Genomic DNA, 22,890 nt, shown 5'->3' on the forward strand with positions numbered 1-22,890 from the left:
GGGGATTTTGGGGGTGGAGCCAGGAGACTTTCACATTCCCTAAAATAAATAAATAAAAATACAACAGTGCAGTTCCCCTGAATAAAGTCATCATTTCCTTATCCCCCAGCAGCTGTACCTCCCCCACTCTCACACACAACCAGCCAGTCAGCCAGCCAAAATAAACAGTTTGCCATCTCACACTTTTGTGATCTTACTGAGGCAGTTTACTCGCAGAGTTGTTGAATGGAACCATCTGCTGTATATTCAACCAAGCTCTTCAGACTTACACAGGGAAACCGAAGGTTCTAGTTTACTCTTTACTCTCTATTTTACTGTGCAAATGACTTCTCAAAGGAATGTAAAACAAATCCTCCGTTTGTTGTGCTGGTTTCCCTTCCTTTCTAGCAGTTCATTGGGAGCAGCCATGTGGTTTTGCCGCTCACCCCGCCCCCTTTCAGCCTGGTTTCTAAAGATTTAAAGGCACACACATCTTCTAAAAAGCAAGCAGTTTCCAAGCCTCTTCTAGCCTTCCTAAGTGGAAAGGCAGATAGTGGCTGTTGGGGTGGGACGTCCCACCCCCCTGGCTAGCTGAGTGGGGGTGGGAAGGAGCCTGCAAAACCAGGGGATCCCCTGCTGGGACCTGGGGACTGGGAAGCCTACAGCAAACTCCTGCACTGCTAAGACTATGTGTCAAAGGGAGCTTGTGTCATCTTCACTTTGTAACTGCCTCTCCAAGAGCGACACAAGGATGCAAAATTTTCAAGTGTGGTGGTCGGGTACGCTGTGCCATCTTTATATTTAAACCTTCCTGTGAAGACTCCTGATTTATTTCTTTGGTAGATATTCCAGGAGCAGTTTCTCACCCACACACCAATCCATCTGCTGAGTGCTGTTTATAATAATAAGGGTTTACACTTTGCCTCAAGGTATGCAGCAGATTAGTCACACAGCCCTTCTGTTCCCTCCCCTCCCCATTTTCAACACATTACTAAGACTAACTACAGGAGATGATGGCTTGTTTGTTTTTTAACCCCTTCGACTTTAAATAGTGGTTGGAAAGGAGAATCAAGAAATAGCCTCCCCCACTCCTCTTTCCAGCACACAGGCTTTTCTGAAACCATTCTGTTTTTCACCCTTTGCAGCGGTAGCCGTTCTTCTAAAACCTTTAAACCAAAAAAGAATATTCCGGAAGGCTCCCACCAATACGAGTTGCTGAAGCATGCGGAGGCCACGCTTGGAAGCGGGAACCTGCGAATGGCTGTCATGCTGCCCGAAGGCGAAGACCTGAACGAATGGGTCGCAGTGAATAGTAAGTAAACCTGACGTTTTACTTTCCTCTGTGATTTCGGACACTGGCACGTCCGGGAAGGGTTGAGTAGAGAGACTTTATGTTTAGCACAAGAAATAGTTCCAAGAATATCCAAATAGCTGCTACTTTACATGCCTTGCACTAAGAGACAGATGTCGCTTGTAGCTTTGGAGTGGTATATTTGAAGGGCCCATCTTCTCTCATATGTTCCAGACCGGGAATTAAGATGAACATATGAACATATGAAGCTGCCTTATACTGAATCAGACCTTTGGTCCATCAAAGTCAGTATTGTCTTCTCAGACTGGCAGCGGCTCTCCAGGGTCTCAAGCTGAGGTTTTTCACACCTATTTGCCTGGACCCTTTTTTTGGAGATGCCAGGGATTGAACCTGGGACCTTCTGCTTCCCAAGCAGATGCTCTACCACTGAGCCACCGTCCCTCCCCCGATCAGAGGGGAGGATCACAAGATCACAGGGAAGGGCCCTCTTGGCTGTCCTATCAAAGAAGTTCATTTTGTGGGTACCCAAAAGAGGGCCTTTTCAGAGGCATAATTTCCCCAGGAAGGTGCTTCTGGCCCCCTCAATGTTTAGGACGCAATTGAAGACATTTTTACTTAGGACTGCATTTGGTTAGGTTTTTGCTAGCTGTCCAGAATTGTAATTTTAAATTTTGGTTTTTTTGGTTGGTGTAGTTTTATGTATTTTGTCTCTATGTTAAGCTGCTTTGAGATCTGTCAGGAAGAAAGGCAGCTAATAAATATTTTAAATAAACAATCCTTGGTAGCTGGGGCCCTGCCTCTATCAGTGGCAGTATGCAAAGATAAAAGAGTATAGATACACAGCCTTGGACATCATTTGGGGCATGTGGCAAACCAGTCAGATCAGAGCTTCAGGTGGGTAGCCATGTTGATGTGCGCTCAAAGTGCGAGATTCAGGTCTACCAGGACCTTAAAGATCAACAGTGTTTCCAGTTTTTGAGAGTCAAAGCTACCTTCTTCAGATACGGCACAAAGGGGAGTGTTGGCTGCCAGAAGCTTATACTCGGGAAATCTTGTTGACCTTTAAGGCAGGGGTATCGAACTCATTTGTTATGAGGGCCGGATCTAACATAAATGAGACCTTGTTGGGCTGGGCCATGTCGGGTTGGGCCATGTCTGTACCTATTTAAGATTAGGTAGCAGAGATATAAATTTTATAAAGAACACAGACAAAAACAAATATATTTTTTTTTAAACTTAAAACATGCTTAAAACGTTAGCACTCATTAGTCTTACAGATGCTTTCTTTGTATTTCTCCCATGGGATCCAGGGAACTGGGCAAAAGAAGCTTTGGCTCTTTCCTTCCTTCCTCAGGGAACATTGGGGGGGGGGAGCCTCAGCCAATGGAGAAAATAGAGGCTTTGCTGTGTAGCTCCCATAAGAACATAAGAGAAGCCATGTTGGATCAGGCCAACGGCCCATCCAGTCCAACACTCTGTGTCGCACAGTGGCAAAAAATGTATATGTAATTTCCCATGTAATTGAGGAAGCCTTGCAAAGCAAGCTGTTATGCAGAAGGAAGCAAGATATAGGGAGAAGGAAGCAGTTGACCGCCAGTTGCTTGGGGGCCTGATTCGGCCCCCAAACCGTATGTTTGACACCGCTGCTTTAAGGTGCTTTGGGACTTGAATCTTGCTCAATAGAATCAGCTGTGAATATGCTGAGAAAAACATGTTTTAGGCATTGTATAAATAGTAAAAAAAACCCCAAAAGATTTTAAGCCGCTCTGAGACTCTGATTCAGAGAGAAGGGCGGGGAATAAATCTACGGTTTTCTTCTTGTGTACCATTCATTCCTGTTACTGTTTTACTAAGGTCCAGTGATATTAACTTGGCTTACTAGGCAGCCACTACTTGTGGCTATCTCCTACACGCACGTCTCCCTACTACCCACCCATGCTGATCTGGCAGAGGTTAAAAGGCTTGAAAAAGAATAAGCAGGGTCTTGTATCGTTTTTACAGGGACATGCAAAAGGGTAAAGAAACTCTGCTGTAGAGGGGCTTGAAAAATCCTGTCTTTGCTGCTTCCTTGGGACTGCCAGAACAGAATCAGCCACAATTCATAGGTCCTAAAATGTCCAGGCCTGAGACAGTACCAATTCTGGACAGTCTGTATTGTTTAAATATAAGTTGGAATTGCAGTGCTATCTATCAAATTCCGCAATGGGAGTCAAGAGCTGTTTCTTTATATTGCAACTTCCCTTCTTGGGAGAAACGTCAGGGTTGTTTTTTGGCAAACGCTGAAAGCCGATAACATCCTAGCAGATACGACTTCTTCAGATTCCAGCTACAGCAGCTTTGCTGTGCAGACATGCCCCTCCCCTGCCGAATTAAGGCATCAGTTGCTAAAATAAGCAGTCTCTAGTTTCCATGGAGAAACGAGTCTATCGCGGAGCTGGAGGGGAAACATGGAATTAAGAAACCTTAAAAATGTATTTAGAGAGATAATCCTGTAATTCAAGACAGCCGCAGGAAGAGGGTTTCTGTGCAAGGTTTGCTTGTGCAGAGAAGGGTGTTTGATTACGACTGATTATTTTAATTGATATAAATGCCTTCGTTTTCTGCAAGCGACATTTTGAATATAACTAACACTTGTAAGTGTGAGAGAGAACGGCAAACTGCTCCACCCTGAACTACCTTAGTAACTGTATCTTAGTTTTTTTGCCATCTGAGAAGTCAGAAAGAGCAGAAGTTGAAACTAGAAAGCAGCTTTTGCAATTTTTAATTTAAAAGGTGATTCTGTTCCTGTCAGAAGCCATGAGCAGTGCTGGATCCAGAAGAATACCCAGATTGCACAGCTAGGCCTTCAGGAGGCATATAGCCTCATCCACCTTAACCGGAATGGCCCAAGCTGTCCAGATCTTCTCAGATTTGGGAATCCCCACTGTTCCCCCACCTTTCATGTTTTCCCAGACTCAGAGCATTTCATATTTTTAATTTCTGCTGTGATCCTTGTGCTTTTTCCTGACGTTTTATTTTAAAACTTGCATCGCCAGATCCCACTGTTCTCCCACCTTTTCATTTTGAACAAAATATTGCAAGAGTTTTAAAGCGTGTTAAAAAAGAATATCTTTAATTGTGTTTGTCTGTGTCCTTTGAAGAGCCCCGTGGCGCAGAGTGTTAAAGCTGCAGTATTGCAGTCTGAACTCTCTGCTCACGACCTGAGTTCGATCCCCTGCAGAAGCTGGGTTTTCAGGTAGCCGGCTCGAGGCTGACTCAGCCTTTCATTCTTCCGAGATCAGTAAAATGAGTCCCCAGCTTGCTGGAGGGAAAGTGTAGATGGCTGGGGAAGGCAATGGCAAACCACCCCGTAAAAAGTCTGCCATGAAAATGCTGTGAAAGCAACGTCACCCCAGAATCAGAAACGACTGGTGCTTGCACAGGGGACCTTTCCTTTCCTTTTCCTATATCCTTTATAAAGTATATATCTTCACAGCCTCATATTGCATTTTATGACCCATATGGCCCAGCCCCAGAAAGTCAGATCTAGTTCTCCTAACAAATTAGTTTGGCACTCCTGGGTTAGTACTTGGATGGGAGCATGGCGAGGAAGTACAGGGTTTCTATGCAGAAGCAGGCAGTAGCCAACAAGAGGGCATAGAGGCCGAGGCCTTCCCTTGGTGTAGCCTCCTGGCACTATAATTCAGAGGCTGACTGCCTCTGAATGTGGAGGTTCCCCCTAGTCACCATGGCTAGTAGCTGCCGAAAGATCTATCCTCCATGAATCTATCTAATCCGCTTTTAAAACAGTCTGTTCTTGTCTACGTCCTCTGCTAAGAATTCCACATTTTAATCACTCTTCTTTTCTTTTTGTCTGTCCTGAACTGACTGTCCATCAGCTTCACTGGATGCCCTCGAGTATTTTGGGAGAGGGAGAAAAAGTTCTCTTTTTCCACTGTCTCCACCCTTTGTGCATAGTTTTATAAATATCATGTCCCCCCTTCTGTCAGAATACTTATTTTTACAGATAATGGCTTCTCAGGCCATTCATGTAGTCTTGACTGAGCAGAGATTGCGTTCGCGTTTATTTATTTATATCCTACTTTTCTCCCCATTCCGAACTCAAAAGTGCCTTTTTGGAACATCTTTTCTCCCCTCCACCGTTTTCTCAGAACCACAGCCTTGTGGGGGTAAGCCAGGCTGAGAGTTTGTGACAGGCCAAAGGCAGTGCTGCCTCTAAGCTGAGTTAGTGTGAGCTAGCTCACAGTTTTTAAGCCTCCAGCTCACACATTTTTGTCTGAGTTTAGGAAGGATGGCCCCAGAGCACACTGACTTATGCAGTAGCTCACAACTTTAATGCCAGTTTTTGCTCACAGGACTCCACAGCTTAGAGGGAGCGTTGGTCACCTGGTGAGCTTCCATGGCAGAAGTGGAGATTTGAACCTGGGTCCCAGTTCACCACTCTATCCACTATACCACACTGGCTCTCAGCTTGGGTCTTTGGGTCCAAGCTCAACCCCCTTCTTGTCTCTATAGTAAAAAGTCCAGTATTTACTTATTTATTTCTGTTGATTTATATCCCGCCCCTCTCACAAACGGCTTTAAGACAAACAAATTTTATCGTAGCATAAGTTTTCGAGAAACACAGCTCTCTTCAGCAGATATCTTGTCTCTGGCATGCTTATTTTGAACGATATTGCCCAGTAGATGTATGTCAGAACCAGTAGTGGAAAAGATGTAGGTCTAGATCTGGTAGGAAATGCTCCTCTTCTGGGTTCAGCAAAATCTTCCAGGCTGGCATAGCTCTGCTGGCATTTCTTGTTGCTCTCTCAACATTGTTGTTCCCATAGTTAGCAGTTCCTGACTTTTGCTGTCAGCTCGCCAGTCTCAATTATTGGCAGTGCCACAGGACACTCACAGGTGTGCAGCTTCTAGTCTGGATCTAGTCCTGATCGTCTCCCTTGTGCCTTGCACCTCTCCTCAGGTTCTCTGGTGTAACTGGCCTCACTACCTGTTTCCCCACCATTTCTGGATTCTGAGCTGTTTGCATTGTGACCTGTAATTCTGTACTTTTGAATGAACCAGGTACCTTGACTTACCACCTCTTCTTGGAAGGTACTTCCCAGCATATGACAGTTTAGGAATGCTCAGATGGACAAATGCTAAGTTACTAGCGATGGGTTTTCTTTTGTTGCATTAGTTTGCTATTCTAGTTACTAGATCAGCTGCCTGGGCACCTTGGAAAGGATGAGACATGAAAGTGTAGAGCAGGGCTCTCGAACTCACTTCTTACGAAGGCCAAGTCTGACATAGAATCATAGAAATGAGAAGCATAAATGAGACCTTGTCAGGCCGGGCCACATGTGTGTCATAAAATGTAATTTCAGGTAGCAGAGATATAAACAGAAGGAAGAGAGGCTTGGCTCAGTAGCTGTGCTGTGCAATTGAGACAGCCTTGCAAAGCAAGCGCTCCCTCCCCCCTCGTCCCCAAGGGAGGAGCCTCAGCCAATGGAGAAAATAGAGGCTTTGCTCTGTAGCTTAATTGAGCAAGCCTGGCAAAGCAAACAAACACAGAAGGAAGCAAGAGAGAGGGAGAAGGAAGCAGATGACAGCCAGTTGCTCAGGGGCCTGGTAGGAGCCTGATTCGGCCCTCAGGCCGCATGCTTGACAACCCTGCTGAGAATGTTAGCATTGTTGATTGTTAAGGTTTTGGAGCTTTTTCTGTCTGTTGCCACAATTATAAGGCACACCCGCAAGAGGAGACTTTGGGGCTAGTGGGCAGGGCATAGGTTATATGACAGTGCTGCTTTTGAATGACAGAAAGCAGCATTTGCACCAAAGACCAGCAGTTCCAAGTGTTCATTTGGGGATTATATCGGAGGGCGTGTCTTACATCTATTCACTGAGCCTTCTTGCCTATTGAGAAGGTGTTGATGTGCCCTGATCTGGATGACCCAGGCTAGCTCAGTCTCATCAAATCTCAGACGCTAAGCAGGGTCTGCCCTGGTTAGTAGTTGAATCGGAGAGCTCTACGGAAGTCCAGGATCGCTATGCAGAGGCAGGCAATGGCAGAACACCTCTGTTGTTTCTTGCCTTGAAAATCCCATAGCAGGTGTTTCAAACATGTGGCCTGGGGGCCAAATCAGGCCCTCTGAGGGCTCCTATCAGGCCCCCGAGCAACTGGCTGTCATCTGCTTCCTTCTCCCTCTCTCTTACTTCCTTCTGCATCACAGCTTGCTTTGCAAGGCTTGCTGAGTTGCACAGGAGCTACAGAGCAGACTCTTATTTTCTCCATTGGCTGAGACTCCTCCCTTGGGGAGGAAGACGGGAAGGAGAGTTTGCTTTGCCAGGCTCTCTCAATCGTACAGCAGAGCTACTAAACCATGCCTCTCTTCGTTCTATTGGCTGAGGCTCCTCCCCCTCCTGGTCCCCTGGGGAAGGAAGGAAAGAGGCAGAGCTTCCTTTGTCCAGTTCCCTGGATCGCACAGGAGAGATACAAAGAAAGCACCTTTAAGACCAACAAATGCTAATGTTTTATTTTAAGTATTTTTTAAAAAATCTTTAATTGTGTTTGTCCGTGTCCTTTATAAAGTTTATCTCTCTGCTACCTAATCTTAAATAGGTACAGACATTGCCTGGCCCGACATGGCCCTGGCCCAACAAGGTCTCATTTATGTCAGATCTGGCCCTCATAACAAAGGAGTTTGAAACCTCTGCCCTACAGGACGGCACTTGATTGTTGCCCTGTCCTGGGTGGCCTCAGGGAAGCCCGATCTCATTACATCTTTAAAGCTAAGCAGGGCTGGCCCTGTTTGGATGGGAGACCACCAAGGACATCCAGGGTCACTATGCAGAGGCAGGTAATGGCAAGCCACTCCTGTTCATCCCTTGCCTTAACGTTGTGGGTTTGGCCACAGCTCAGCGGTGGCCAAACTTGCTTAACATAAGAGCCACATAGAATAAGCATCAGATGTTTGAGAGCCACAAGAGTTGAGCATCAGATGTCTGAGAACTGCAAGGTATGCCTGTCAAATGACTGAGAGAAGGAAGGAAGGAAGATGGGGGAGGGAGAGGTGGAAAGAAAGAAACTTTAAAGGCATTCTCCAAGCCGCTGTATGGTTTGGCTTGGAGGAGTGATTTAGAGAAAGAAATGTCTTCTCCAAGCTGGCCGACAGTGCAGTGGGGGCTTCGAGAGCCACACAATATGTGTGAAAGAGCCATGCGTGTCTCCCGAGCCACAGTTTGGCCACCCCTGTGTCAGCTGCAGCGTGATGACACTTCCCACCCCCATATTCTTCCCTGCTGAGAAGATGTTGGTGTTTCCTGCTCTTCCTTCTAGGATTCCGGGAGGGGCAGGGGAGGCTGTCCCTGAGTTTCAGTGGTGCTCTTGCAGGAAGCATTCCTCCCCTTGATGGTGAACAGAGGCAACCCAGCAAGGAGCTGAGCTGCTCTGTCTTGGGTCACACGGATAACTCGTTAGGAGCAGGGTTCTGTGCTCTTCTTTAGATAGGGTCCCTCAGTGCAATCCTAAGCCAAATCGCACCCAGGAACGGCCCACTCACTAGGCAAATTAGGCATTTGCCTAGGACGCCGGGAGGGGGGCGCCAAATTGGGCTCTTCCCCCCCGGCACCCAAGACAAATGCCTAATTGCCACAGTCGCTGACAATTAGGCAGCGGCAATTAGGCGGCGGCTGGGCCATTCCCCCCCGCCCGCGCACTCAGAGGAGTGACGCCACCAGCCTCATGCTTACCCACTTTGATGGGCATCAGTAGAACTCTCTCTCTTAATAGAGAACAGAACGAGGCTTTGCTCCCCCCTCCCTTCCTGTTCCAGAAGCAGGTAAGGACAAGACTAGCGTCGCTCCTCTGAGCATGCTGGGTGGTGGGGTGGCCCAGGGGTGCCGCTGGAAAAGGGGTGTGTGCTGGCAGTAAGTCTGCCTGGGGCACCATGTGCCCTAGGGCCGGCCCCGGTTGCACCCTTGTTGAAGTCAGAAGAAGAAGAAGATGATGATGATATTGGATTTATATCCTGCCCTCCACTCTGAATCTCAGAGTCTCAGAGCGGTTCACAATCTCCTTTATCTCCCTTCCCCTCAACAGACACCCGGTGAGGTGGGTGGGGCTGAGAGAGCTCTCCCCAGAAGCTGCCCTTTCAAGGACAACCTCTGCCAGAGCTATGGCTGACCCAAGGCCATTCCAGCAGTTGCAAGTGGAGGAGTGGGGAATCAAACCCGATTCTCCCAGATAAGAGTCCGCGCACTTAATCACTACACCAAACAGGCTCTCAGTAGCTTTGCTCAGGATTGCAGTGTAGGCCCCTAATCTCTGGTGTTTTATATGTCTTCTCTCTCAGTGACAGCAATGGCAGGAATTAAAACTTGTAAAAGCTTTATGAAACAGAAGTATAAATGTGGATGTGTTCACAAAGAGGAATAGGGAGGAGGTGGAAGAACTCACATGTAGCTTATAAAACTTTTTTGACACCCCTGGAGTTAGATTATAGTTAGAACACCATCACTCTTAAGACATGTGGTACTGATGAAAATGTAATTTTGGTATTAATGTCAAATGCCAACACAACTCTGAGGAATACCGTATTTACCAAAAGGTAAGAGAACCCTCCAATAAAAGCTTTTTATTACTGTACATACTGTAGGTATAGCTTATATGTGAATTTCAATTTTTTCTTTTTCTTTATGGCACATGAAGGGAAAAAAAACCCATTTCTTTATCTTCCTCTCAGGCAAATAGAGTCCTTTTGTAGAATATTTATTTTCTCTTTCCTTTCCTTTGGTCTGAGCATGGCAGAGTGGAAAGAAATACCTTTACAACATGAGAATGTTAATTCTTTTGTTCTTCAAGTGCTCCTTGACTGAAATTGAAGGGCATGGAAGGACCAGAAAGCTTTGTTGAATTGAAGGCACGGTTTGAAAACCGCTGAAGCTGGGCTTCTCAGCCATTGTGCAGTTCTTGCAGAAGGTCACAAGCCTCTCTGTGTTGCAGTTGTGTCTCCAAACAGATGGAATCAAAACTAATTGAATGGTCGTCATGTGTTCAAGGCCAGTCTTCAATCCCAACAGATCTTTTTTTTTTTTAAAAAAAAAAGATGATGATGAAAATCAACACAGAGATTCCAGAAAACAAACTCAAGTACCTTGGTTATTGCAAAAGGGAACTGCCCTTCCTCTGATGGCGGTAGAGTTGCTTTTATGGCTGATATTGAAATAAACCACCAGAGTCGGCTTTGGGAGACAGCACACCAAAATGGTTCTGCGTGCACCAAATTCTGCCGAAAAACTAGACGAAAATTCACAAGAGAGGAATAAGGACAAGACCTTTTTATTTATTTATTTATTTCAGTTAGTTTATATTCTGCCCTTTCCCGAGAATGGGCTCAGGGCGGAGCACAACATTTAAAACCATTAAAAACTATATTTTATTGATATGGGTATAGTAGGTAACAGGGCAGAGATGGAAATAAAATGAAGTAGGACCATTAAGAAAAAAAGTAGGAATCTGGAATAAGAAAAATGATGGAATGTTTTGTAAATGATTTAGATCAGGGGTGGCCAACGGTAGCTCTCCAGAAGTTTTTTTTGCCTACAACTCCCATCAGCCCCAGCCATTGGCAATGCAAAAACATCTGGAGAGCTACCGTTGGCCACCCCTGATTTAGATAAGTCCTCATACTCCAGTTTATACTGTAACTGCTTTTTCTTTTGTTTTTCTTTTTCCTTTGATGTCTATATTATTAATAAAACATAAAACTTTGGGGGGTGGAGGAACTATTTTATTGTAAAAACAGGTGAAACCATAGCTCTTGCTAATAATGGGAGAACACGAGAGGGTGATGGAGGCACTGGGGAGTTCTTGGGGATGCCACCCTTTGCCTAACAATTCAACAAGGGCTACAACAACAACAAAATTTAATTTGTATCCCGCCCTCCCCGCCGGAGCAGGCTCAGGGCGGCTAACAGCAATTCAAACATCAATTATACAGAAATAAATAAAATTACATGTAAACAGTTTAGTTAAAATTCAGATTAAGTTTTAAAAGTTAGTTAATAAAAGTGCTAGTGCTATATTTGCTTTTATGATGGCAGTTTTTCTTAACAGTTTCGTTCTTCTTCAGCGAAAGCCAATCGGAAGAGGATGGTCTTGCAGGCCCTGCGGAACTGTTCAAGGTCCCGCAGGGCCCGCGTTTCCTCTGGAAGTTGATTCCATAGGCTCGGAGCTATAGAGGAGAAGGCCCGGTTACGGGTGCTTTGCAACTTCACCTCTCTCGGTCCGGGAATAGTCAACAAGTTTTTCCCAGCTGACCTCAGTGCTCTCTGGGGTTCATATGGGGAGAGACGGTCCCTAAGGTAGACAGGTCCTTGACCATATAGGGCTTTAAAGGTAATGACCAGCACTTTGTAACGAACCCGGTAAACAACTGGCAGCCAGTGCAGCTCGCGCAGCCCAGGCTGTATGTGCTCCCACTTGGGAAGCCCCAACAGCAATCTAGCCGCCGCATTCTGCACCAGCTGCAGCTTCCGGGTTCGGTACAAAGGCAGCCCCATGTAGAGGGCATTACAGTAATCCAGTCTCGAGGTGACCGTTGCATGGATCACCGTTGCCAGATCTTGGCACTCTAGGAAGGGAGCCAACTGCTTTGCCCGTCTTAGATGGAAAAAGGCTGACTTGGCAGTGGCTGCAATCTGGGCCTCCATTGATAGTGAAGGCTCCAGTAAGACTCCCAGACTCCTGACCCGGCGCGCCGCTTTCAGCGGCGCCCCGTCGAAGACTGGGAGAGGTATTTCCCCTCCCCGAGCGCCCCGACCTAGGCAAAGGACTTCTGTCTTCGCTGGATTCAATTTCAGCCCACTCCTCCTCAACCAAGTTGCCATGTCCTGCAGGGCCCGGTCTAAATTCTCTGGGACGCAGTCAGGTCGGCCGTCCATTAGCAGATAGAGTTGGGTGTCATCTGCATATTGATGGCACCCAAGTCCATGTCTCCTAGCAATCTGGGCAAGGGGGCGCATATAGATATTGAATAACATTGGTGAGAGAACTGTCCCCTGAGGGACTCCACAATCCAGTGTGGGCCTCTGGGACCGCTCGCTCCCAATTGCCACCCTTTGTCCCCGATCCTCGAGGAAGGAGGAAAGCCATTGTAAGGCAGACCCCCTCGCCCCTACATCGGCGAGGCGGCAGGTCAGTAGCCGATGGTCGACCGTGTCGAACGCGGCCGACAGGTCCAGCAACATCAGCACCGCCACACCGCCCCGGTCCAGATGCCATTGGAGATCGTCTACCAGGGCGACCAATACTGTCTCCGTCCCATGACCCGGGCGAAAGCCGGACTGGCAAGGGTCTAGGACGGAAGCGTCATCCAGAAAGTTCTGCAACTGCAACGCCACTGCCCTCTCTATAATTTTACCTAAAAACGGTAAATTGGAGACCGGTCGGTAATTTGCCAATTCAGCCGGGTCTGCTGTACTTTTTTTCAAGAGGGGGCGGACCATAGCCTCTTTTAGGGATGATGGAAAACGCCCCTCCGAGAGGGATCTATTTATGATGTCCCGTAAAGGACATTCAAGCTCCCTCTGGCAAGATTTAATTAGCCAGGAGGGGCATGGGTCTAAATCGCAAGTTGTAGGGCGCGCAGATGAGAGAATTCCGTCAACTTCCTCCAGGTTGAGTGGCTAAGGGGGAGAGGGGTAGGGGTAGGGCTTCTTTTGTAGCAGGAGCTCCTTTGCATATTAGGCCACACACCCCTAATGTAGCCAATCCTCCTGGAGTTTACGGTAGGCCCTGTAACAAGAGCCTTGTAAGCTCTTGGAGGATTGGCTGCAACAGGGGTGTGTGGCCTAATATGCAAAGGAGCTCCTGCTACAAAAAAAGCCCTGGGTGGGGAACGGAGAATAGGGTTGCCATCTGCCTGGAGAAAAAAAGTCCATTTAATAGGGGTTTCATGGGATACCATTTACCAGATAATATTATTTACCTCCATGCGGCGAAAAGCTTCAGCTGCTTATTTCCACATATCAAGCTGCTGTTAAAAGATTTTTTTCCCCTCCTAGTCCGCTGGCAACCCTGAATGTTTCCTTTACAGTCTTAACCAGTGTTCCCTGTAAGCTGCAGAGTCTTGTGAGCAAAAATTCTACTTTGTGAGCTCCTGACATTAAAGTTGTGAGCTACTGCATAAATTAGCGTGCTCTGGGCTCATCCTTCCTGAGCTAAGACAAAAATGTGTGAGCTGGAGGCTAAAAATCTATGAGCTAGCTCACACTAACTCAGCTTAGAGGGAACGCTGGTCTTAACATATCAACCATGGTGGGGCAACGCTGCACAGAAGCTGTTTGGGTTGGCCTAGCAGTGTGCAGTCTAGTCTGCAATCAGAAACACCCCCTCCCCTTTTCTTTTTTGCACTCTTTGCCAATGACTTTGCTAACTGGAATGTTTCATTATCATTTTTTTAAAACAGCTGTGGACTTCTTCAACCAGATCAACATGCTTTATGGGACTATTACAGATTTCTGCACAGAGGAGAGCTGCCCAGTGATGTCTGCAGGTCCAAAGTAAGAATGCTTCTTCCACTTAACCGTTGTAGTAAAACTACGAGGCGGAAAACATGGCATGCTACTTTTTGTAAAAAAAATAATAATAATTTAAATGACCTTGGCTGGAAAGGCAGTGGCGTTCTTCACAGCTAGATTGAAAAGCCTGATTTTTTTTTTTTTTAAAAATGAGATTATTAATGGAATTCTCTAGATGAAATCGAGCCTGAACTCACCCTAGAAGCTAAAATAACCAAAATTGAGGCTATCGTACTTCTTATATTATGAGAAAACAAGAGACAGTGGAAGAGACTATAATGCTAGGAAAAAATGAAGGCGGCAAGAAAAGAGGAAGATTCAGCCTGAGATGAATCGACTCAGTCAAAGAAGCCACGGCACTCTGTTTGGAAGACCTGAGCAAGTTTGTTAACGGAAGGACATTTTGGAGGTCGTTAACAGTACAATCCTAAAGAGACTTACTCCAGTCTAAGCCCATTAAAATGAATAGGCTTAGACTGGTGTAACTCTCTTTAGGATTGCACTGTAATTAATACAGTTATTTATTCATTCATTTTATTCATTCATTTATTCATTCATTATATTTATTCATTCTAAATATTTATGCCCTACCTTTCACCTTGGCTCAAGGTGTGGTATCATAATAGCCTGCTGATCTGTTTTATTCTCAGACGTATGGGTGCTCTTCCCTCCCTGTCAAAGATCAGCAAGGTGGCTTTCAGGTTTCCTCTGACTCTATTAAACGAAGAACTTTATTTGTTTTAAATGAATGTGCCTATATAATTGTGTACCTATATGGCTTCATTCTTTTACTCTCAAGTATGTTGTTGCGATGCAGAGTCGTAGTGGCACTCACTATACAGGTACTCATTTCAGTGGGTTTGCAGTAGAAAAGCCAAGATTCCAGTTTAGGAGCACCTTAAAGACCCACTAGTTTTCTAAGGTGTAAGGGTTTTTTTTTTAATAAAAATTGTTTGTTGTGTGCACGTGCATGCCTGGAAGGCATGGCAACTTCTGGCAACCCCCTGCTGGGGCATGGAGGACATTGAGAGAGGTGGCTTGATACAGCCTGCCTCTCCCTCCCGGTCCTGGTATTCCAAAGAAGCCTCCCATCCAAGTACTTGCCAGAATCAGCCCTGCTTAGCTTCCAAGATCTGGCTTGCCTGGGCTATCCAGTTCAGGGCAAGGGCGTATGCTTTTGAGAGTCTGACGGAGCTGTGACTCTTGAGAGCCTATCCCCTGGAAATCTTGTTGGTCTTTTAAGTTGCTCCTGGATCGAGTTTTGCTCTAACCTGGCTGCCCTCTCTTCGCTTGCATAAAATCCCATGCCCGTTACGAAGCAGCTGTTTTCTCTTTAATCAGTTATTTAGAAGCCATGTGCAGCCGCAGAGCTTCACCTCAGGCTGTTCTTCTTAACCATGGTTAAAGTATTACATTTGAAATTCAAAATCATAGCTAAGGATTGGCTTAACAGTGGTTATTGAAACGAATTAAGGCTATAATCCTGTGAATTACTTGGAACAGTTTCTAGAATAAGAGGCTCAGGCAGGTAGCTGAAGAAGTGAGCAGCGCCTCACAAAAGCACATCTCCTGCCAGAAATTTTTGTTAGTCTTTAAGGTGCTACCGGACAGACGCTTGGTCTTTTCTACATCAACCAGAGTAAGTCTTCCCCTCCCCAACTGAGACTAGGTTTAGAATCCAAATCCAAATCTAACCTTTGTACCTCTATTTGTGTATTACACATAACCAGTTAATTACTAACTGATTTCTCCATACAAGATGAGAGAGTGAAAACAGGTACAGGAAGTCAACAATCCAAGCTCAGTGAGAGAGCATCTGCTTTGCATGCAGAAAATCTCAGATTCATTTCCTGGCATTTCCAATTAAAAGGATTGGGTGGTGATAGTAGGGGGTGATGGGAAAGAACTGTTCTGGAGACCCTTGAGAAATGCTGCCAGTTTGAGTAGGCAATACTGAGCTTAATAGGCAAATGGTCTGATTCAATATAAGGCAGTTTCATGTGTTTGATGGAGCTAAAATTTAAGTAAACACACCATGGTTATGATGATATTGGATTTATATCCCGCCCTATACTATGAATCTCAGAGTCTCAGAGAGGTCACAATCTCCTTTACCTTCCTCCCCCAGGGGTGCCACTAGAAAGGGGGACGTGCTGGCAGTAAGTCTGCCTGGGACACCACGTGCCCTAGGGCCGGCCCCGGTTGCATCCTTAGTTGAAGTTAGAAGAAGATGACATTGGATTTATATCCCGCCCTCCACTCCGAATCTCAGAGTGGCTCACAATCTCCTTTACCTTCCTCCCCCACAACAGGCACCCTGTGAGGTGGGTGGGGCTGAGAGAGTTCTCCCCAGAAGCTGCCCTTTCAAGGACAACCTTTGCCAGAGCTATGGCTGACCCAAGGCCATTCCAGCAGCTGCAAGTGGAAGAGTGGAGAATCAAACCCGGTTCTCCCAGATAAGAGTCCACGCACTTAATCACTACACCAAACAGGCTCTCTGGTTAGTGCTGTGGTTAAGTGTTATTGCTCATGCCAGGGGTGACCAAATTTGTTTAACGTGAGAGCCACTTAGAATAAATGTCAGATGTTTGAGAGCTGCAAGACAGGAAAAGAAGGAAGGAAAAAAATAGATGGGGAGTGGGAGGAGGGAGGGAAGAAGAGTTGGTAATAAAGCAACTTTAACTTTTAATGCACTGTCCAAGCTGCCAGTTTGGAGAAGTGATTTAAGGTAGAGAAATGCCTTTTTCAAGTCAGCTGACAGGGCAGTGGGGGCTTCAAAAGCCACACAATACGTGTGAAAGAGCCACATGTGGCTCCCGAGCTGCAGTTTGGCCACCCCTGGCTTATGCCATGATTCAAATAAAAATTCTCTTTGCTGCTTGCAAGCTCGTGGAAGATGAGAACAAATGATCACGCATTCACCAATGAGCCGTTTGATGAAAATTGCTACTTGTTCTTCACTTTAAATCCGTGCGTTACTGCCTGAAAGCTTTCAGTCTTCACACTGCCACCAGAAATTGCAAAATAGATGTTGGTAACAAGGTGACGAAATCCAAGACTCCTAGGTAACAGGTGAATAACTTAAAATGTGGAGCAGATTCCTCAGTGTGCTGCCTTCTGGATGTGTATATCTGGGGTGGGGGGGTGTTTGTCATGGGTCATAATGCCTGTACCTTTTTTCAACTACAGAATCTGCTGGTAGCGCTGGTGAGAGCCCTGCCAAACCATGATGGTCTTATATGGTGAAAGGCAGGCTGCCTCCCATGTTAAAATTGTGGTGCCAAGGCAGTGCCTGCATTGATGTGGGCACAGCTTCATCTATGCAAGCATCAAATGTGGGATACCCCCTTCCCCTATGGGCACACACACGCCTTTGTGGTCAGAATGGGAGAATTTTAGCAGGTGTTCATTATGGCATAAAAGAATCCTATTGTTTGTGGTTGTGCCACACTTGAGTTCTTCAGCTTAATATTTCCTTAGCCAGGTTGGTGTAGTGGTTAAGTGTGCGGACTCTTATCTGGGAGTACCGGGTTTGATTCCCCACTCCTCCACTTGCACCTGCTGGCATGGCCTTGGGTTAGCCATAGCTCAGGCAGAGGTTGTCCTTGAAAGGGCAGCTGCTGGGAGAGCCCTCTCAGCCCTACTCACTTCACAGGGTGTCTGTTGTGGGGGAAGAAGATAAAGGAGATTGTAGGCCTCTCTGAGTCTCTGATTCAGAGAGAAGGGCGGGGTATAAATCTGCTATTCTTCTTCCTTGCAAGATAGAATGTAGGCTCTAGTTCTCTTGTGTCCAAAGACTTGTATAACTCTCGGGATTTTTTTGCACCCTGGTTTCTTGAACACTAGTCCCCCATAGCCAGCTGGTTTGAAACTTGAGGTCCCCCTGCCGCCCCCCCGGAAACTGTACTGCAGCTCAGAAGGAAAACAAAATTCAAAAATCCCACAAGTTCTCAGGTGTACCTGAAGTAAGATCTCTGGCTACGAGATATCCTGCATAGTGAATCAGGAAAGCAGAAATGGATTTGATTTGCACACAAGAGGCCTGGGTTTGCTTAAAGACGTCTTTCGTTCTAGATACGAGTACCATTGGGCAGATGGAACGAACATAAAGAAACCAATCAAGTGCTCCGCACCAAAGTACATCGATTACCTTATGACCTGGGTTCAAGATCAGCTGGATGATGAGACGCTATTTCCGTCCAAAATAGGTAACTTTAAAACTGATATTCGGTATCCTTCCGTGAAGGTAGATTCCATGAAGAAACAGAACAAAGTTTGAGTCCGGTGGCACCTTTAAGAGCGACAAAGTTTAATTCTGGGTAATTCATTCATTCATTCATTCATTCATTCAATTCTGGGTATAAGCTTTAGTGTAGATGTGAAAGCTTAGAACCAGAATTAAACTTTGCGAGCCTTAAAGGTGCCACTGGGCTCAAACTTTGTTCTCTTTGGTGTCCTTTAATCCCATTTGTACATTTCTTGTGTGTCTTTTGCTGTTTTATAGTACTGTTTTCTAAACTGGTGATCCAGTCTTATTACACTATTAGGTGCGTTCATACTTCACTAAATAATGCATTTTGCAATTGGATTTTTGCTATACATACACAGAGGGCTTTTTTTGTAGCAGGAACTCCTTTGCATATTAAGCCACACACTCCAATTTAGCCAATCCTCTTGGAGCTTACAGTAGGCACTGCACTAAGAGCGGTGCACTTAGAGCAGGGGTGCGTGGCCTAATACGCAAAGGAGTTCTGCTTACAAAAAGAGCCCTGCTTTCAACAGTAAAAATCCAGTTGCAAAATGCATTATTTAGTGTAGTGTGAACACACCCTGTATGCACTTATTTCCCCCCTGTGGCGACAGCGTGAAGTATAAATTAAAGAAATAAAAGTGCTATGTATCTTACGCTGCCCAACAGCATCATTCTAAATTTTGTAATCTCCCACGTGTCTCACGAGAAAGGCAAGACTATAAATAAAATAAATATCATGCCTAAAAACTGGGATGGTTTAATTTTCAAACCATTATCGTCAGTGTTGTTTCTAAAGGAACATAAGAACATCAGAGAAGCCATGTTGGATCAGGCCAGTGGCCCATTCAGTCTAACACTGTGTCACGCAGTGGCCAAATAAAACAGGCGCCATCAGGAGGTCCATCAGCGGGGCCAGGACACTAGAAGCCCTCCCACTGCTGCCCCCCCTCAAGCACTAAGAATACTGAGCATCACTGCCCCAGATAGAGAGTTCCATCAATATGCTGTGGCTAATAGCCACTGATGGACCTCTGCTCCAGATGTTTATCCAGTCCCCTCTTGAAGCTGTCCATGCTTTTTAACCATAACCAGGGGCCTTTTAACCATAACATCAAGGGGAAATTTAAGCGAGACTGAAAAATAAAGAGCCGCTGAAGTGATCAGCTCTGTGGCTGTGGGCGTTTGGAATTGATCGAGTTAGCAGTTTTTACAAAGTGGATCTTGTGTATTTAAAAAATCAGTGCATGTTGAGGTCATGCACAATTTGAAGCAATCTTTAATTAAAAAGAAGAAGATTATTTTTGGAAACCAATGTTTATATCTCCAGTACTTCCTCTGCCCTTTTTAAATGGAAATGTTTATTTTCCTCTCTACAGGAAAAAAAAGAAAAACAGTGATGAAGGAAAGCATAAGTGCTGGCTCTTCATCTCAGCGCTATTATCCTTTCATTTATCGCTTCCTAATATCCAGTGACGTGTTTCTTAAAGGGAGACTTTGCCGGACTGGATTAGTATTGTGTATTTTGCCTGTCCGTGCATACCGCAATCGTTGTTTAATCAAAATGATTGCTTTTAAAATATCTCTTTGGTAAGAAGCACATGCAAGATATTTTTCTCTGTTCCAAGAAGATGTTTTGTATCCTGTAGACATCACCTTATCCACAGTGTTTTATAAGTGGTTGCTAAAAATAAGCCCTTCCCTGCTCTGGTTTTTATCCATTTCCAGATAATTTGGCAGACCGTGTCATTTTTGGTTGACTGTATAGTGGTCCCTCCAATGTGAATAAATACAAAGTCTCTGTCTCTGCAGGAGAGCCAGTTTGGTGTAGTGGTTAAGTGTGCGGACTCTTATCTGGGAGAACCGGGTTTGATTCCCCACTCCTCCACTTGCACCTGCTAGCATGGCCTTGGGTCAGCCATAGCTCTGGCAGAGGTTGTCCTTGAAAGGGCAGCTGCTGTGAGAGCCCTCTCCAGCCCCACCCACCTCACAGGGTGTCTGTTGTGGGGGAGGAAGGTAAAGGAGATTGTGAGCCGATCTGAGGCTCTTCGGAGTGGAGGAAGGGATATAAATCCAATATCTTCATCTACCTCACAGGGTGTCTGTTGTGGGGGGGGGGGGAGGTAAAGGAGATTGTGAGCCGCTCTGAGACACTTCGGAGTGGAGGGCGGGATATAAATCCAGTATCTTCATCTACCTCACAGGGTGCCTGTTGTGGGGGGGGGGGAGGTAAAGGAGATTGTGAGCCGCTCTGAGACTCTTCAGAGTGGAGGGCGGGATACATAGCCAATATCTTCATCTACCTCACAGGGTGTCTGTTGTGGGGGGGGGGGGGGAAGGTAAAGGAGATTGTGAGCCGATCTGAGACTCTTCGGAGTGGAGGGCGGGATATAAATCCAATATCATCATCCTCTTCTTCTCTGTCTGTCTGTCTGTCTCTCTCTGTGTGCGTATGTATGTATGTATGTATGTATGTGTGTATATGTATGTATAGGTAGTCCCCTGTGCAAGCACGAGTCGTTTCTGACTCTGGGGTAACATCTCATCATGATGTTTTAATGACAGAGGGTTTTTTTTATGGGGTAGTTTGCCATTGCCTTCCCCAGTCATCTACACTCCCCCCCCCCCCCCCAGCAAGCTGGGTAATCATGTGACTGACCTTAGAAGGATGAAAGGCTGAATTAACCTTGAGCTGAACCCAGCTTCTGCTGGAATTGAATTCAGGTCGTGAGCAGAGAGCTCGGACTGCAGTACTGCAGCTTTACCACTCTGCGCCATGGGGCTCCTATATATATATTCCAGACATCTCTAATTTGTTATGTGTTAGAGTCTAAACCTACCAATTTGAATTTCCTCCTAAATTATGGCTTTATCGACAGGCTCCAATCTGTTGAGCATGGACTCCGCAGTCATTGTTTTATTGAGCCTGTTCAGTGGGCCATGTCACAAGCAGACTTTGTTTTACTCTGGCAGCATCCATGTTGAAGAAACCCCCCACTTTGGGTATGGATTTCTATCTCTCTTCATTCTAGTCACGCACCTTGCTGCGCCTCGTCCAAAGTTACTTTATCCAAGCCGCACAGAGAGCCACTTTGATGAGCCAAGATCTGTGACATTCAGGCCAAACAGTGAAATGCGTTGGATGGTTTGGGTTGTCTCGTGCTTGGTGGCAGTGGGAAGGGCCCTCAAGTCACATCTGCCTTACAGTGATCTCATAGGGTTTTCAAAGCAAGAGACTAATAGAGGTCGTTCGCCATTGGCTGCCTCTTGGTGGTCTCCCATCCAGGACCAACCCAGCTTAGCTTTCGAGATCTGATGAGGTTGGGCTAGCCTGAGCCATCCAGATCAAGGGCGTCTTGTGGTTACTAGCAAGAAAAAAAAGAAAAGTCCTCTTGAACAGAAGCTGCTCTTAGAACATATGAAGAACATATGAAGCTGCCTTATATTGACTCAGACCTTTGGTCAATCAAAGTCAGTATTGTCTACTCAGACTGGCAGCGGCTCTCCAGGGTCTCAAGCGGAGGTTTTTCACATCTATTTGCCTGGACCCTTTTTAGTTGGAGATTCCGGGGATTGAACCTGGGACCTTCTGCTTACCAAGCAGATGCTCAACCACTGAGCCACTGTCCCTGCAGCGCTCTTGTTCCCGACAGTGGAGATGTGCCTGTGCTGCTCCCTGTTGTTCTTGTAACCGACAGGAGCCCTCCTTGCAATCAGCTTCCCCAACTTGCTTTCAGGAGCACCCCCAGAAGAAGTACCTGTCTCTCTGTGGGTCACGTTCTGCCCTTAAACCCCACCCCACCCCACCCTACTCAAGTAAAAGCTTGAGAAACCACCATCCTGTTGAGTCCTAGGCATCATGGCTGTTGTGCTTGCCTGCGTTACAAGCAAAGGCTTTCTTTGTTGGTTTACAGGTGTTCCTTTCCCAAAGAACTTCATGTCAGTGGCCAAGACCATCCTGAAGCGTCTCTTCAGAGTTTACGCTCACATCTACCACCAGCACTTTGACCCCGTCATCCAGCTGCAAGAAGAGGCGCATCTGAACACATCTTTCAAGCACTTTATTTTTTTCGTTCAGGTAAATTAGCGCAGAGATGCTGCCACGTATTTTTTTCTCTGCAAGATCTAACAATAGAGTTTCTTTGAGTTTTCTGGGGCTTGTAAGTGGTGAAACAGGAAGGTATATCTATTTTAAGCTGCAGAAGTTCCCTTTGACCATGTTTTTGATATTGCAGCAGCTCCATGCGCGCTGTCCCACCCCCAAGACTGAATTCTTTACCAAAGAGTTACTTATTTATCTGGGAAAACCGGGTTTGATTCCCTGCTCCTCCACTTGCAGCTGCTGGAATGGCCTTGGGTCACTCATAGCTCTCACAGGAGTTGTCCTTGAAAGGGCAGCTGCTGTGAGAGCCCTCTCAGCCCCACCCACCTCACAGGGTTTCTGTTGTGGGGGGAGAAGATGTAAGAGATTATAAGCCACTCTGAGTCTCTAATTCAGAGAGAAGGGCGGGGTATAAATCTGCAGTCTTCTTCTGTATAATGATGTAGGTAATGGTAAATATTTTAGATGGTGGCAAATCTAATTGTTTATTGTGTTTTGCTAATGTTGGACTCTCAGTTTCGTTTTACCTTGTTGGGCTGATATCTCTGCCTACAAACATCTCTACCCACCATTTAAGGGGGCTTGTACGATAGCTTTGCTTTCAGCCAGTTTGGCGTAGTGATTAAGTGTGTGGACTCTTATCTGGGAGAACTGGGTTTGATTCCCCACTCCTCCACTTGCACCTGC

General features: G+C 46.0%; 1 protein-coding gene across 2 annotated transcripts in view; it reads left to right on the forward strand.

Moving 5' to 3' along the window:
* MOB1B (MOB kinase activator 1B) overlaps positions 1 to 22,890 on the forward strand; it is a 63,603-nt gene that overhangs the window by 34,613 nt on the left and 6,100 nt on the right. For both annotated transcript variants that reach the window (XR_009555827.1, XM_060247172.1), the window contains exons 2-5: positions 1,125 to 1,291; positions 13,741 to 13,834; positions 17,927 to 18,060; positions 22,016 to 22,179. Coding sequence is in view for 1 of the 2 variants with exons in the window: in XM_060247172.1 (XP_060103155.1) it covers positions 1,125 to 1,291; positions 13,741 to 13,834; positions 17,927 to 18,060; positions 22,016 to 22,179 (559 nt within the window). In the remaining variant the exon portion in view is untranslated. The remainder of the gene's footprint in view (positions 1 to 1,124; positions 1,292 to 13,740; positions 13,835 to 17,926; positions 18,061 to 22,015; positions 22,180 to 22,890) is intronic.

The sequence above is a fragment of the Heteronotia binoei genome, chromosome 9 (assembly GCF_032191835.1).
Source record: "Heteronotia binoei isolate CCM8104 ecotype False Entrance Well chromosome 9, APGP_CSIRO_Hbin_v1, whole genome shotgun sequence".
NCBI classification, from domain to species: domain Eukaryota; kingdom Metazoa; phylum Chordata; class Lepidosauria; order Squamata; family Gekkonidae; genus Heteronotia; species Heteronotia binoei.